General features: G+C 37.1%; 1 protein-coding gene across 2 annotated transcripts in view; it reads right to left on the bottom strand.

The window, feature by feature from the left end:
- Positions 1-15,797, bottom strand: part of sez6b (seizure related 6 homolog b) — a 335,386-nt gene extending 319,589 nt beyond the window's left edge. For both annotated transcript variants that reach the window (XM_073923756.1, XM_068213721.2), the window contains exon 1: positions 15,514-15,797. In XM_073923756.1, coding sequence (XP_073779857.1) covers positions 15,514-15,598 — 85 coding nt within the window. In that variant the 5' untranslated portion in view covers positions 15,599-15,797. The remainder of the gene's footprint in view (positions 1-15,513) is intronic.
- Between the last annotated feature and the right edge of the window lie 2,808 nt (positions 15,798-18,605).

Below are 18,605 nucleotides of genomic sequence, written 5' to 3'. Positions count from 1 at the left end.
TCATGACATAATAGCCTGTATTCCAGCATGCAGACTGGGCGTCTGTGCCAGAGTGAGTCTTATTACGTCTTACAGTGTGTTGCATTAATGCATGAGTAAGGCTTGGTTCAAACCAATCAGCGCGCTCTATTGTGCAACTTCATTAATATTCATTACTGTCAGAGTGTAGACGGCAAAGACGCCACTTTGTGTTGGCAAAACAAGCGTGAAGTGTTGCTTTTATAGTTTGCTGCAGTTAAGTTTCGTTTTCATTTTCTCTCTGTGAGAGCTCAGACTCACTTGTGGATTACAGTGTACGCGACGCTCGACAACAATAACTTACGTGTCTAAGGAGGATTATTGTTTACCTGAGAGCTGTTCTCATCTGCAAACGCTGAGATCCAGATTCGCTTGTAGTCTCCTCTAAATAAAGACGCGGCTCTAGTTGCTGGTGATTGTCCTGTCTCTACTAGGGTTGGGCATCTAAGCTATAATGCCGATCCGATACGCATCTCGATACAAAGAATACGATCCGATATATTAGCGATACATTTGTGACATATTGCGATGCAACACGATACGATTCACACCCATATCACGATACGATGCGATATTTCAGCACTAACTAATTAGATCAAGTTTATGAGATGATGTGAAAGAGGATGCTGTGCCATTGAATGAGTTTGATTATTTATAAACCAAGCAAAACCAAGACTTTTTTTTACAAACTGGCTTTTCTCTCAGAGCCAGAGTGTCAGTTTACAGTAGAGGGCCATTTTAGAACATATAGCACATATTATTTAAGTATTTTCAAGATAAACAGAATGTATAAGTGCAATATATATTAAAAAAATTTGTATATATTTGCACTCTTTCAACATAAATAAAATTAGCATTGCACAACAAGAATTGTGATTTAACTTTTCAACTATGAAAACAAGTTTTACAAAGATATATTTTGCCACTGATTATTCAAAACTTAAGGTTGTGAACTAGCAGTGTTATGCTGCTTTGAAACATCACTGTCACTGTAAACAACAGGCTAATAAAAATATAACAAACCAGCAATCTTCTTGCTGTGAGGTGGTCAAACTACCCACTGTGCCACCGTGACACCCAATTATTTTTATCATTATTATTATTAATATTATTATTATTATAATTAAATAAAAATTAACAGGAGGAGGTGTTTAAAACCTTCGTTCTCCGTGACACTAGGCTGAATATCTTTGCAGATGAACATGGCAATAGCATTCGTTATTGGCGTAGAGCGGGCAGAACTGTTGCGCATGGGAAAAAAAGACTTGCAATGCTTTTCTCACCACTTTTGGAGCTGGTTGAAGCAGTGCGAAAGCCGGGGATGCAGAAACACTGGAAGATGCTTTCACAACAACACCGTGGCGCCGCTTCAAGTGAGATATCAGATTAGTCATACTGCCCGCGTATTTTACAGATGCGCGGCACATTTTGCAAATTGCATCTGTCCTGTCATGTCGTCCATCCTTAAATCCGTAATGTTGCCATACTTTAGATTTAAAACTCAGTGGGGAATAAAATGTTTGTTTTGCTTCTCGCGCTTTCTGAGGGCGCTTCACTAGCTTCATCCGCACACCTGATACAGTTGTAGTGTAAGTGTACACATCCGCAAATCCGTTGCTAAGGCTTACTTTAAGTAGGTCGATTAAATTATGCGCCAAAAACAGGTTGACAACACTTGTTAATAAATAAAAAATACATTCTATATTAAAAATATAAGCTGTATCTCGGAAAAATCGATGCATCTCGCAAAAACCGATGCATCTCGATTTGCTTCCAAAATTTCATTCATCCTCTGCTGCTCAACCGATGCACTCGCATCGTGAACGCGCATAACCGCGTATCGATACATATCGGTTAATCTTCCCATCCCTAGTCTCTACAGATTTGGTAAGTGAGCGACCAGTGCTCTTTGTTTATTCAGTTCGTATTTTATTCGTATCAAACAAACTATTGCACCGAGTGTTGCTGGTGATTGTCCTGTCTCTACAGATTTGGTAAGTGAGCGACCAGTGCTCTTTGTTTATTCAGTTCGTATTTTATTAGTATCAAACAAACTATTGCATCGAGTGCAATAGTTAGCACTAACAGTTACAACCAAACTATAACCTCGTGTTGGATTTTGTGACCGGAATAACACACGCGGCTTTCTGACGCTACCTGCCGTGTGTATCTAAGTTTCCAGGAAATGCTGAGTTTTTTTTTCTCTCATTCGCCGTGCGGTATCAAACATTGCATGAAAAATACACGCTTAGAGCAGCGCCTCGAATCAAATATCACGTTTGTCGGGAGGGACATTAATGAATTCCCTGAATGAAAGAGCCAAACTGCAGTTAAAGTCCACCATTTAATAATTTGGCAAATAATTCGACTACAGATGTCCATGTAAACACAGTCACATTGTCCGCTGTGGGTGTGTGTTTTGACTCTGAAATTCAGCGCGCCCAAATAGACACTCCCATACCAAGCCTCTTTTCTTCCTCCGACACTCCCCCCTAAACAGAGCTGGACACGCCCACTTTTCTGACTTTTTCCAAAGTAAAGGTGTGAAAACACACTGCTGAAACGAGGGGGTTTCATGGCCCTTTAAGGCTAGCTTACACTGTGCAAATTTTTATAATACTGACTGATTGTAGCATGTCAGACTGCACGAACATGGCACCTATGTCACACTGTAACATCTCAGCTTTCATAAATTCAGACTGGACAACAATGAAAATGTGACAAACGTGGAAGAAAACGCTCCCAGACGTCGACGCCATCCACCCATGACACTTTCACTATCCTGAATTTTTTGCAATGACTCCTTACAGCAAACATAAACAACAGGTTTCAATCATTAAACTACGAAGAAAAAAAATTTTTGATATTTCCCCATGGTCATTTGAGTCGCCGCATGGATTGCGTCATCAAATTCAGAGCTCCTGTTGGTTCTTGGATTGACGATCATCGCAGTAGACATGGGCCGATATATGATTCTGACGGTATGATAACATTGGGTTGAACACAATATATTTTGTTTTGAGAAACAGTTTTAAAAATTGAAGCAGTAAACGTGTCAGGCTAAATCATTCAAATGGATTATTGACTTCTGCTGTCTTTATTATTTCCAAAAGCAGATCTTTTTACAATTTAAAATGACGTCTTTGGATATATTTTCTGCTGGTGACAAACAAAAAAATATATACATTCATACATATATCATAGGAACTGTATAGCAGAGAATTTTGATGGTTTTAAAATCTTCACTTTTCCAAACCACGGTATACTTTGAAAACGGTTATAGCCCCGTCTACATCGCAGCTGTTGTCACACTGCAGGAACCAGAACTGCATTGGAGGAAAAATCTGATTGCAAACAAACTAATGATCAAAGATCACATATTTTAGCCTAGGATTTCAGAAATCTGTTCAAAATTTGTCTCTAGGGCTTTAGTTAACTTTTTTGTCAGACTTGTTATTTTCACTGATAAAAATGGTTAAAAAAAACAAATTTGTTTAAAAGGAAGCATAATCTAACAACAGTGTTTTATAAAATACCAACAATCATACCCGATTCAATTTAATAACAAAAAAAATTGTTACATGATTTATTACATCTCCCCGTGTTCACATGGGTTTCCTCTGAGTGCTCTGGTTTCCCGCACAGCCCAAAAACATGCAGCATAGGGGAACCAGGTAAACAAAACTGGCCCCTGATAAATAAGGGACTAAGTCAAATGAAATAAAGGAGTTTATTCAGAATTAATTTGTTAATCATAACCTCTGACATTTCTCAGTTGTGACAAAGTCAGTTTGTAACACCTTTGCATGATTCACTAAAAATGCGTGCTTCAATCTGCTTATTAAAAACCTGATTCATTACATTTTCTCCTAGTTCATCAATGAAAAACTATTATTTTTTATGAGTCATTTGTTCATAAATTAAGACTCGGTGAATCTAGAATCAGTTAATAACATCTCTGAATGATTCACCAAACATAAATAATTGAATCTGCTAAATGAAAAATTATTCATTTCATTTTGGGTATGATTTATTAACAAAAAAAATGGTTTAAGAATAAGCAGTGAACAGTTCTGAAGACTCATTAGTGAATCGGTATGTTAGTGATTTTTATTTTTTTTTAAATCTCATAAGACTCACAAATTAGTCATGGCGGTTCCTGCACAAGATGATATCTGGATGAATGGCTCTTACAGTCTCAGTCTATGCCAGACATTTCTGCCTAAACACATCTGACACCGTAGTTGATACCTAACATGATATCTAATACAACATTCCATATTCTATTTAAATTTAATCTGTCTGATCATTTGAGTTCAAATCTCTCCTCACCTGTCTCACAAATTATACCCATCTGTGGTTCATGCGTACAAACATAATCTCGCCAACCCTGTGCATGATAAAAGCCAGGGGACGGGTCTGTGAATTCAATCACTCTGGATTTATTTAATAAGAGGTTTAATCTATAAAACATGCTCTCGCCGCAATTTCCACCCATTCATTTTCTGGACAAGGACAAGAATGAATTAAACTGTAAACTTTAATGTGCTTCTTACACTGCAATAGAATGTAAGGTAAAAAAGCACGACGGGCTGAATTACGGAAGGGGCAGGACAAGGACATAAAACACAATTACACCCCATGCTCCTGCCATGGCCGGTGATTAAAACAGGCCATAAAGACAAACATACATACAGTCTGAGTTAAAGAATGAAAGCACAGGGGCGATGCTTGCCATTTTTAGCAAGGCAAATGGAGAAACCAGCACAAATGGGCAACAACATTCCCAATTCTTTTTGTACCAAGTGAGCATGATGTGCATGCGAGCGCGATGTTGCACTACAAAACAGCATGGGAATCATTAGGAACTGATATAGACTATGGCATATTCAGGTCAAGAGCAAACATAAAGACTAGACTGCAAAAATACAAGTTTTATAATTAGACTCAAGCCTGTCAGACTCCTGGGCTACATTAGGCTTGCTCCTCATCCAGATATAGCCTGGATCCGTTCTAGTAGGACGAGTTCAGTAAGGCAATTGTGTGATTTCAATCTCATCTCTACGTCTGAACTCGCCTACTTTTCCGTCTTTACCATCTGGCCTCTGGAAGCCTGACAATGTCATTGATCATCTCGCTAGCACAGATGTTCAGACGTAGCAGCTACAAAGAAACTTCAAATGCACTTTAAGTGGGTTAGTTAGGGTATGATGGGAAGAGCAGGTCAAGTATTTCAGAGCAAGCATTGTAGGTGCATATCGGTGGTGTGCAGTGGTGCTGTGAAATAAGGTGGCAAAATAGTCCTCATCTAGGGTTTTTGTTTATTGTTTATAATGTTTGTTTGTTTGTTTGTTTGTTTGTTTGTATTCTGTGGTAAATTAATGTTCCAGTTAAGTAACATTTTCCAGATTAAACCATGTTTGAACTGAAAAAAATAAATAAATATTCAGTGTGTTGATGTACTTTAAGAGACTAAGCTGAAAAAGAAATTAAAATGATGACCTTCCAACTAAAAGTAATATTGAATAGGGGTGAGACCTTCTATTTGTGCATCATTTCCTCATAGCAAACTTATGGTAAAAGGGGGAAAATAAAAATGTCCGCTAGCTAAAAATAAATATTGTACACTTTGAATTTACACAGATGTTAAGACATCCTTTTTACACAGGTAATCCTGTTTTGTTTTTTTTATCTTAACTACACATACAGTAGAAAGGTGGTTATAGCCAGTGGGTGGGGCCGAGACCTGTGGGAACAGGATGGGGCCAGGGCTTGAGTGATAATGTGAAGCACCTGTGTCGGGCACCAGCCTCAACTCCCACGGAGGAGCCCTGGATAATAAAAGGAGGAGAGACAGCAATGGAAGTCGAGAGAGGACCTGGCTTGACCACTTTGTTTTATTTTTGCTTTCAGTTTGGCTGCAGACTTCGTGAGGCGCTGCTGTCTGTTGGTTTTATTTTTCAATAATAAATTATTTAAAAGTTTGTCGGTTCTACTAATTTCATTACAGTGGTAATACAGAAACATCCTTACTTGAAAAAATACTAAAAACTTTGTTAATTTCAGGGCAATTCGACACCAGTCATAACTTCCAAACTATCTGAAAGCTAACGGGAAAAGGGCTTATAATTGTGCTGTCCAACAATAGTATTGCATGTATTGATTATTGGAAATGAAGAACAAAGATGTTTACTGGAAGAAAGATTATTGGAGGACCCTGAAGATGTTTAATATTTCTTATACAGACTGCCACGCAACATGATATTACAGTTAGCACATGAACAGCAACCAGCATTATAGAGACCAATCATGTAGCATTTATAGTGCAAGTTTCTAATGCTTTTTGTTGTTTTTCGCCAGTTTTATCCATTTTGTTTAGGCTAACTCATTAGCAGCTTGCTATACAACTTGTTGGTTGCTTGGCAACAGACTTGAGAGTGAAAATGGATGACATCATTTAAAATTTCCTAACTAGAAAGATAGGATTTTGTAACATAGGATAAAAAACCCAAATTACGTTAAGATATATTTCTGTAAATACATATTTTCAAAAAATAGTAATCTAAGATAGGAAACTTTTTATGATATGCCCCCTGGTTTTGAAAAACATGTACAGAGGAAACGAACCAGACAACCTTTACAGTAAAATGTGGAGACACAGAGCCACACATACCTGACAATGGTACATGAAAATAATTATTCATTGGATTTATAATTTTTTCAAAAAGGTAAATGGTTGCAAACTATTTATATTGGCTGAATTAAAAAATAATATTAATAATTAAATATTGTTCAACTTAATTTGTTCATATACATTCAGCCCATATACAAAATTGTTTGCTACCATTTCCCAGCCCACACACAATGTCATGAGACGTAAATGTTCGAATTAGATTTAGGTCGTGATGTCAGGTGACCAAAATTCAATGCCTAGCCAGCGTCTAAGGCAGCGGTGCCCAAACTCGGTCCTGGAGGGCCGGTGTCCTGCAGATTTTAGCTCCAACTTGCCTCAACACACCTGCACAGATGTTTCTGAAAATCCTAGTAATAGGTTGATTAGCTAGCCCAGGTGTGTCTGATGGGGGTTGGAACTAAACTTTGCAAAACACCGGCCCTCCAGGACAAAACTTGGACACCCGTGGTCTAAGGACAATGTTGATGTCCAATAACAATGTCAAATGATGTTGATATTTGGTTGATTTTAGGTTGCGTTGAAGAGTGACCACAATCTAAGGTCACGCCAACTCTTAAACCAACGTTATATTGATGTCATATTTATTTGTCAGGTATGGCAACCAAAGTCCAATATCTGATAGACATCATAGTTGTAACCTCCACACTACATTAAGCTGTTACATCAATCCGATTTTTATTTGTAAACAAAATGGACGATGGGATACAACGTCAATCTGATGTCATCCTGTGCCTCATGGGTTATTTTAATTAAATGCTGTAAATCCAATGAGCCATTTTTTCAGTGTACTTTGTAAGTGTTTACATTGTTTTGGCCACATTTGGTTCTAAAAAAAGACATCACAACTTTTCATGTCCACTTTAAGTATATCAAGGTCTTTATTTTACAATACATAATTTATACCATGGATCCAATGTTTAAAGAGGCCCCATTTCGCTTTCCTCAAAGAAAATGGCCCAATTCTTATGTGCCAGCTGTGCTGACGGTGGGAAGCGGGACACCCTGGCAGCATCCAGATCTCTCCCAGCAGCACAGTCTGCTGAGCCCCGTCCCAGCTGACCATTCGTCAGCATTACGGAGGTGGCAGGTCTGCCAGGGTGGCCGTGGGAGGCCATCCAGCCCAGCGGCCGACTCATTTATCAGGATCGTAATAAAGACTAGAAGAGTAGAAGCTTAAGCAGCTTCTGCCGAACCACAGCTGAGCAGGAGGGTCAAGAGGTCAAGCTGACAATCACTCACCCCTCAATCCTTCTTCTCTAGCACTGCCTGAGCCGACACAGGGCGCTGATAAATTGCTGATTGAGTGATATTGCTTGATCCTAAAAGACAGGGTGCGAGCCTAATGACTTCTCAGAGCAGGATGAGTTGAATTGAGAGGAAGTGTGGCCGATTCTCACCCTGGTGCTTCAGGTAATGGAGTCAGGCTGTGGCACTCACCCTCCTCCAGGCCTGATTTCGGCTGGGTTGACTAGAATGGTGGTTAAGTCGACCCATCACTGACACTCTTATTCTCTTGGTCGAGACCTGGGAAGTCTGATCTTACAAACTGGCAGAGCACAGACAGGGCTATGTTACTTGCGCTGCTCAGAGAGCATTCTGCCCTACAGTCATACCTCAAATGTGGATTTTAAAGCTGCTGTGTTTGCTAAAATGCGGCTAAATATGAACTGCAGCTACCTTGAGGATTTCAGTTTAAACGCTTGATGAATGAGACGAGATTTGTAGGACTTAGCAAAAAATATAACTGAATTCGGGGGGCAAAGGTGGTTAGCACTGTCGCATCACAGCAAGAAGGTCGCTGGATTGGTTGGCATTTCTGTGTGGCGTTTGCATGTTCTCCCCGTGTTTGTGTAGGTTTCTTAGGGGTGCTCTGGTTTTCCCCACAGTCCAAAGACATGCAATGTAAGTGAATTGGTGAATTGGATTGGATTAACTAAATTGGTAGTGTATGAGTGTGTGTGTGTGTGTGTGTGTGTGTGTGTGTGTGTGTGTGTGTGTGTGTGTGTGTGCTTGTGTGTGTGTGTGTGTGTGTGTGTGTGTGTGTGTGTGTGTGTGTGTGTGTGTGTGTGTGTGTGTGTGTGTGAATGAGTGTGTATGCGTGTTTCCCCGTACTGTATTGTGTCTTGAAGGGGCATCCACTGCATAAAATATATGCTGGAATAGTTGGCGGTTCATTCCGCTGTGGCAACTCATGATAAACAGTTTTTAAAAAAAGTTTTTTTTTTCAAAATAAAAGTCTTTCTACTTCTATATTTCTCATTTAAATCAATGTTACTTTTTACTAGCTGAAATTTATCAGCAATAAATGTGAAAACCATTTATATGTCATTTGTATATTTGTAAGGATAGCAAAATGTTAGCAACACGTAGAAGGTGATGAGCATTTTGTTGAATAAAATGTGAAAATCACTTCAAACGGCCTAATGCTAACTAGCTTGTTTTTCTCACAACTGAAAACTGCAATTTTAGATACTTCAAGGAAATAACAAAAAAGCAAATAAGCTTTTGGTTTACATAACAGATTTGTGGCAACAATGATAGAGACAATGTTGCCTGAAATTCTTTATGTATAAATAAAATGGTTTTTAATTTTGTGACATAACCTTTAGAAGAATACATTTACTCTATGTGCGCCTTGAATGATTAATTGTAAACGAAAAGGTTTATCCTAAAAAAAGGTTTATATTAATGATTAATTATTAATTAAATTAAATACCAGACCAATAAAATATATATTTTTTGAAAGTAAAAATGCACTACAGCTACCTTTTTTGATGATGATGATGATGGTGATGAATAAAAAATTGTGTCGTTTTTATATTCACTCACTGGTCACTTTATTAGGTACACCTTTCTGGTACCTGGTTGGACCCCCCTTTTTCCTTCAAAACTGCCCTTATCCTTCGTGGCATAATCAGAGATTTTGGTCCATATTGACACAATAGCATCACACAGTTGCTGCATATTTGTCGTCTAAACATCCATGATGGGAATCACCCATTCCACCACCACCCAAAGGTGCTGTATTTGATTGAGTTCTGGTGAATGCGGAGGCCATTTGAGTACAGTGAGCTCATAGTCATGTTCAGTCTGAAATGATTTGCGCTTTATAACATGGCATGTTATCCTGCTGGAGGTAGCCATCAGAAGACGTTGCGTTGACAGAATCCTCAATTGGTTCTAATGGGCCCAAAGTGTGTCAAGGAAATATCCCCCACACCATTACATCTGATGCTTAGTTTGAACTGCAGCAGATCATCTTGACCATGTCTACATACCTAAATGCATTGAGCTGCTGCCATGTGATTGGCTGTTGGAAAGGTGTCCCCAATAAAGTGGCCAGTGAGTGTAAATTGTCAATTCTAAGATGCATGTTGAAGACAGGAATTTATTTTCACGCGCAAATTACTTAAGGTCCTTTTACGTAATCTTAACCACAGAATATGTTTTACTTTTAAATATTTGTCTTCCTTCACTCGTGTTCGCTTCTACTGGTTAATAGATTTCTGTCTAATAGTGTAAATGTGAGAAGTGATTCCACAGCAAAGACTCCACTAAAATCTTAATGTTGCACCACAGAAGCATCTGGTAAAGCTAGTAAAGATTCTCCCAACATCTATAAAGCAGCAGCTCAGCCATGACAATCTGTGCAATTGATTTACAGTACGTCCATTGTGCATGCAAATCAACATTCATTGAATTCATGTCCACTTATATTGCATTAAAACGTCTTTGCAAATGCACCATACAAATATGCTTAGGCACAGCTACAGCCTGTAACCAAGAAACTATTTTTCAATATATTATTTAGCTATTTTATCATTTGCTCACAATGCCATGAGTGAGCTGTGGGGGTGTCTTGTATGCCAGCGAAGCTCATTTAAAAAGCATTCATACTTACTAATGCACCATTGCATTGTTCAAAACATCCGTAACATGAGTCACATATTTTTTTTTTTACACATTAACATTAGTCTCTGACTGGATGCGTTTCCCACTAAATGTGTATTTACATCAGCGTCTATCACAGCAGGACATCGCAGACCTGAGCAAATTGACCCAGTGACCCTTCTGTGTTTCTTATATAGCCCATCATCCATTTGTGAGTGGTGGGCCTTTGCTTTTAGCCTGCCGTCTGTGCTCAGCGTGCAATGATGGAGCTGTGCATTAGTCAGAGTGCTTTTCAAGGTAAGAGCCATTCAGAGCGCAGACCTAAAGCCTCATCACACCGTCCTGAAGGTGACTGATCGCAAAACACTGACTCATACACCTCTACAAGCTAAGAGGGCAATGCTCCAATAGTCAATATATGATCAATACCGGACTAATTGTAATTAGTAAAGACAGACACGATGAGTCTGAAGAACTGGTAACACTTGGATTGACAAAACCCTAAATTGAGTAAATAGAGTCTAAAAGATTTTGATCTTGTCTACCTTTGGACACTTTTAGAGGTGGAAAAAGTCGTCTACCTGCATGTGGTCAAAATGCATTCAAACAGATGACCAGCTATTCTCTGCTGTGACATTCTTTTGCATTACGGGATGGAATTAGGGATGGATGATAAATCAGTATGTACTGTTGGTACACCTTCCTCGATAAATGTTAGTTTCACTTAAATTTGTTAAAGTGTAAACCGATATTAAAGGGATAGGGTGTACTCAACCTTTACTCGTTCCAAAACGTTGAGTTTCTTCACAAAAGAAATTAGTTTAAAAAAAGCTGAAATCTTGTAGCTGTAGCTATACATTCTATTGTTTATTTTAGGGCTTAACATTTTATCATTTGAGCATTGATATCGCAATGTGTGTTTCTGCAATAGTCACATTGCAGGATTCTATGATTTGAAAAAGGTTGAAAATATAGATATTATTAAATATTATTTCTTTAAACTATTTATACAACAATGACCATGTCGTTTTACATTTTATTGTTTAATTTCTGCACTTGAATACTGTTAGACTCACCAGAAAACCATAAAGCACTGTTTATTTATTAATTTTTGCTTGTAATTTAATATGATTTATGCAGATGCACCATATAGAAAAAGACCAACTGATCACAGTCGATCTAAACTAAGGTAATCTTTTCAAATAGAGCTGTTCAAATCATTCATTCATTTTCTTGTAGGCTTAGTCACTTTATTAATCCGGGGTTGCCACAGCGGAATGAACTTCTAACTTATCATGCAAGTTTTTACGCAGCGGATGCCCTTCCAGCCACAACCCATCTCTGGGAAACATCCTCACACACACATTCACACGTACACTCATACACTACTGACAATTTAGCCTACCCAATTCACCTGTACCGCATGTCTTTGGACTGTGGGGGAAACCGGAGCACCCGGAGGAAACCCACGCAAAGGCAGGGAGAACATGCAAACTCCACACAGAAACGCCAACTGAGCCGATAGGTTCAAACCAGCGACCCAGCAACCTTCTTGCTGTGAGGCAACAGCACTACCTACTGCGCCACTGCCTCGCGCCCCTGTTCAAATCAACTACTGAAATTATACTCATATTGCAATATATATTGTGGCAAAACAAAATACTGTAATGTCAGATGTTTCCAATATCATGCAGTGGAACCCTCGAAAGTCAAGGGTTAGGTTTTCAGCATTCTTCTGAATATCATTGTGTTGAACAGAAGAATAAACTCCTAGAGGTTTGGAAACAACTAACATTCAGTAAATAGTGAATAGGATTTCAATTTGGGATGAACTATCTCTTTAAATTTGATTGCAAACTGAATGTCACTGAATCATAAACAGCCAGAAAGGTGCTATATCTGAGGGACAAGATAATGTGTAAAAGTGTCAATAATAAGAGTCGCTCTTTTCAGTATATAGCTTACCATATACTCATTAAAACCTATAAGTATAATACTTATTTTGCAGTGGATTTTACTGATTTTTGTTAGATTCTTATAGGGGGTTCATTCCATTGTGGCAAACCCTGATAAATCTGGGGCTAAGCCAAAGGAATGCAAGTGAGTGAGTGAACTCTTACATTCAATTTTCTTTAACAGAGAAATGTCACTATCTTAATCAACCAGATATTCTATTTAATTACTAAAATTAATATTAACTTGGACTTCATTTTAAAATTGAGCCCAAAAAATGTAAAAAGCCTACAAATGTTCAAATGTAAAATGTTCTCTGTAGACACGCATACATCATTCAGCATAGTTTTGTGACTATCAGAGCTACTTTCCATAATGTTTTCAACTGTTTTCTTGCATTGAAACTGTAAATAGTGTAGGCTTAATTCCCAATATTGACTCAAATGAAAAATGAAAAAAGCTCCACAATATATGTGTCTACACACCAAAAGAAATCAGGAAAGTGCTCAAAAGTGGACAAAAGTGAGAGGATAAAACAACAGTTTTAATCGAAACGAGTCCGAAATGAGTACACGTCTTTATCCCAGGTGTGCGCAGAGCTTGAAACAAGAGACGGGATGAAAAAGCTGATTCATTCAATCAGCAGTTTAAATGCTGCCACCTCAAACTACGCCAAACATCACATTCGCAAATGAAATATTCTTTCCAAATGATGAGGGGCTTGTCAGATGATTGCTTCAAAAGTGTCTCCGGCATCAACTGACAGGTGAGGAAAAGTGTTCAAGTACTCTTGAATTGGAGCAACATCAAGCAGAAAAAATTATGTATATTTAAAACATAAAATAAGATCTACATGTAATCAAATGTCTGTTCTTTTCTGCATTTGACACTAGTTGTTTTCTTAAACACAGGATATAGAGTGCCTTACATCTCTCTAAAGTATAGTGCATGGAGCAGCTCTTGTCAAATAACACAGGATTATCCCTTGTATTGCTCACAGAGCTTTTACAGTAAGACAAAAAAAAAAAAGAGTTAAGGGAATTGTCAGACAAAAGCTAAAAACAACACAGAGATCACGGAGTGGTACAGCAGCTTTCCTGAGTGAAAATGAGGTGAAACAAGGACTGCGCCTGAAAATGACGGAAGAATTTTTATGTAGGCTACAGTTTATAGCAACTACATGGCTAGAAAAAATTTACTATTAAACATGTATAGAATTAATTGTAATCAATGTTTTAAAGATGAAAATACACTATGTAGGACCTTGCAATGATATAAACAAAACTGATGTCAAACATTACACACCAGGGTCAAATAGCATAAAGGGTAAGCATAAAATATTACTGCAGGAGTGTTATAATTTCAAGACATGTATAAAATGAAGTGCAAAATATTTTTAGGATAAAGCAAAATGCATTCACTGTAAAAAAAAAAAAGATGATCAATTACTTCTGACAGCATATGTTTTAGGTCGTTGTAACTTATTAAACTAGGTTTATCATGTTCTAACTTAATTTTCTAAGTTATGAGAGCTGTTTAAAGTTAGCTTAATATAATATAAGTTTAAATGGACACATATGGTTAATTTGATTCAGCTTAAAATTTTAAGGCAACCAGGATTTTGTTGCTGCGGTATCCAGTGTATGAATTGTAATCAGTGATTGAAACATGAACAGGCACTACAGTATGTCAGTACCTGTACTGATAAAATCATCTTTAAGATTAGTTATTATAAACTACATATTTTAACAGAATGTAGTCATTCATTTGTTAATATATGAAATTGTTCATGTTAGTATTAACTGCATTAATGTATTAGAAAATGTAGAAACTAATATTAACTAAAATTATTAACTGCTGTATATGTATTTTTTTAGGCTAGTTGATGCTGAGCAATATAGCAAATTGTTTTGAGTGATACAAGAATTACAGTTCCTCAGACAAATACATTAAACATACTGTAAACTTCACTAAAGATGTCACTTTTTCTGTTGAAGGTGTAGTGTAAAGACACTATTAGGATAAAACTGGCCTTAAGTTTTTACAAAAGTATATCAAACTCATTTTGAAAGCTTCATATTTAAAATAATGAGTTTTGATATAGTTTTTATCTTTACACAGCACAATTTCAACCCTCCCACAAATTAAAAAAAATGTAATTTGATATATTTAAAGAAGCCTACTTCAGCTTGTATTGATTTCCTTTTATGTGAAATGCCATTTACAGTGACTTGCTAAAAGCCACTAATAATTATTTGCTGCAGATTAAATCATTATGATCACCGAAAGTGCATTTCACATTTAAATCAGAATATAAAAATTACGTTTATTTATCTCAACACACCGTGATCCCTCAAATTCAAAACCTGTTGAACCTCAAAAGTTTTCACTTAGTTATATACGATCATCTTCAAATTACTAATCTGATAAATCAGCAGCAAAACATGCTGGATGTGTATTCCTACTAACTATATCACATGCAGTAAACTGAACTACGAAAAAATAAGGGGGAAATGAAAACAACAGACCGAAAGCCAGAGCACCGGCTCGTACAAAAATAATACAGTGCTATAAATAAATATGAAATCAGAGCGTGGAACAAAAAGGATCTAGACTGTCAGGCGCAGCGCTGTCCATCCTGTGCGTGCTTTATCACAATTACACCGATGACTTTGTGACTTACGAGTCCATCTGTTGTGCAATGCGTGATGACAGAACACATTTACACTCGCGTGCACAACAAAGTGCCAGTGAGCCGTCTTAAATCACGCAAATCTCAAAGCGGAGTTTTTCATTATTATTATTCTCTCCGCCAACAAATGTACAATACAGTGAGAAATGGGTCTCGCGCTCACATCATCTGCCCGTCGGGCTCCGTGGAGATGCGCGTTCCCTCTTTCGCTAATCGCGTGGACAAGTAATTTTAGTGTTTAAAATGTAAAAACACAAATCCTTACCTTGCCCTCGTGCCATCCCAATACCAGCAAATACGACCAGGATCAGAACGACCATGCTTGGTTTGTAATTTCTAGTCGAGTTCATGCTCACGGCAGTGGGATCCTTTCACAGAAAATATGTCCTTGCATTAAAACACTTTCCGAATAATTAAAGAGGAGCAAGACGCAGGAGTTCCGCGAGGAGAAGAGGTCGCCACGCGAAACGGGCAGCTCTGATCAGATTTGTAATTGTGGACGGAGGAGAAGCCAGAGAATGTTCAATTTCTGTCAGCACCTCTCAGACTGAGTCGAGCCGTTTCAGCACCGCGGACAGCTCCTAGCGTCAGCAACTGGAACAACTTCAGGCTTCGCGCAAAGTTTGTACCGTACATAATCTAATAGTGCCCTCGATTAAATGCCTCTCGAGTGCTAGCGTTTGTATTTCATTTCAACTGCTGACTGAGGCGGGAAGAGGGGAGAGGTCGACTCAGCTGTACAAGATTTAAGTGCTCCGGTTAGCCCTAAATCGCGTGACCTTTTTTTCTCAACTTAGTCTAAAGATTTCAAAAATGTATTTCAGAAAATAATAACTGAGATGAAATAAAGTACATATTTTCTGCTTTTTCGGGACTTTTAAATGTCTGTTTTAACTGTAATTTTTTTGTTATAAATTAAATATCAAAAGAATAAAAAAGAGGCTATATTTTTTTTCACACTTATTTTATTGTGAGTACACTCAAAAAATTCCACCCTCTACATAATTCCTTCATACTCAGACCAGCCTGTCTGGCACCAACAACCATGCCACATTCAAAGTCACTTAAATCACCTTTCTTCCCCATTCTGATGCCTTGGCTTGAACTGCAGCAGATCGTCTTTACCACATCTACATGTCTAAATGCATTGAGTTGCTGCCATGTGATTGACTAATTAGAAATTTGCATTAATGAGCAGTTAGACAGGCATACCTAATAAAGTGGCCGGTGAGTATGTGCATAATTATAAAAATGTAGTTAAATCAGCTTTAGGTTTCAAAGGGTTTGCTCACTTTTTCCCATTTAAAGGCAACAGGTTTACTCACTTTAAGTAAATAATTTTACAGTGAACCAATAAAAATATGTAAACAACATTCAATAACAACAAAAAAACAGATGCTCATATTATATTCAAGAATTCAGACTTATTTTTCATGAAAAGCTGGTCTGTTCATGACAAATGGAATGATTTCAATAAAACATCTCATTTATAAAAATATATACATAAATTGGCCTTGAGAATATGTTTGAAAACTTTTAAAAAATGACAACTATTCAAGATGTAAGGAAAGTATTTTAGCACTTTATACCTGATGTTTACACAGCTTGTTATACCTGTCTCTAAACAATAATTTTCCAATTAAAGAAATAATACAGCTATTTACAACACAGCCAAGGTTGTTTTTTGTTTTTTTTTTCTGCATTCGTTCCCCACAGGAATGGGTCATTCTGGTGAATAAAAACATCTAATTATAAGCAAACTGCCTCAGTTTATAGCTTTAATTTAAAGGAATCTGGAGAGAACAAAACAATCTGAAAACATTCCTTTTCTAAAAATTACCCATACAATGACCTGCTCATCAGTTACCAGTATTTGCACTCCACAAAGAACTAAATGGTGAGGAAAAGAGCAACACTCATGAAATATACATGAGGTGAGACAGAGGACTTTGTGCCAATAATATAGAAATGTTAAGTGATGCCGCAGAGCGAAGAGTTATGAATATGAACGTTAACCACCAAATGTTAATGCAGTCCTCATCTGCCGGCCATTATTGGAATTATAGGAAGCCATCATCACCTTTTCATTCCACCATATTTCCCTCAGAGCCCCGCTCATGTTGATGTGGAAATGTTCTCTGGCTGTCTGTGCAATAATTACTATTCCAATCTCAACGGCGAGACTGAAACTGGTAATTATAATTGCACACTGCAGAAATAAGAATGCGGAATTTACAACCTGTTTAGACAAACTTAACAAGGAGAAAATGATTGATTTCTTGATTGGAGCGGAGCAGCTTTAACCAGCTGCACTATCTTTTGTCTGTTTGAATGCATATGTTTCTCCAAAAAAAATAAATAAATAAAAAATTGGGGCTATTCCCTGAAGCTAGACTGGGACGGAGTTCACTGAAGCATTAAGGTTGCCTGTGCCTACAAGCCAGTGTCCTGAGGTTAAATCATCTCTGCATGTCAGTGCTTTAAGGGATATTTTAAAAAAAGGAAAATGCTATCATTATTTAACACATGAAATCAAAACCATACTGACCATATTTCAGACCTAGTATTTCACGATTTTTTGTGATTTTTTTGTGCTAAAAAAAATTGGTGGTTATTCCCAGAAATTTGCGGACAATTTTGCGATAAAAAATATATATAAATATAAAAATGATATATACCTACATACATACATACATACATATATATATATATATATATATATATATATATATATATATATATATATATATATATATATATATATATATATATATATATACTGTATATATATACTGTATGTATATACTGTATGTATATAAATATATATATATATATATATATATATATATATATATATATATATATATATATATATATACACACACACACACAAATAAATATATGTACATATATACACACACACCGACACACACCGACACACACACACACACACACACACACACACACACACACACACACACACACACACACACACACACACACACACACACACACACACAGTTAAAGTCAGAATTAAAACTAAATAGTTTTTGACCTTGGATGAATGTATCGTAAGAAACTTTAAATTGGGTGGAGGGTGGGGTGGGGGGTAGTATATTCTCTACAAAAATGTTGTAATTATTTCTTTATTAGTATTCAGGGATGGCATTCACTGTGCAATAAAATAACACACACATACACACGCACACAAAACACTATACTACATTCCCTGCTCCACACTTGTGCAGATCAAACATGTTGCATCTTGAAACAAAAATTTTAATTTCAGCCTCCTGGCTTTTGTTTATTTCATTAAAAGTGTGTTATTTCTTTGTGTGGTAATGTTATGTGTGCATT

This window comes from Danio rerio, chromosome 15 (genome assembly GCF_049306965.1).
Source record: "Danio rerio strain Tuebingen ecotype United States chromosome 15, GRCz12tu, whole genome shotgun sequence".
NCBI classification, from domain to species: Eukaryota; Metazoa; Chordata; class Actinopteri; order Cypriniformes; family Danionidae; genus Danio; species Danio rerio.
Note: the sequence above shows the minus strand (reverse complement) of the source record. Positions and strands in the feature narration are given on the sequence as shown.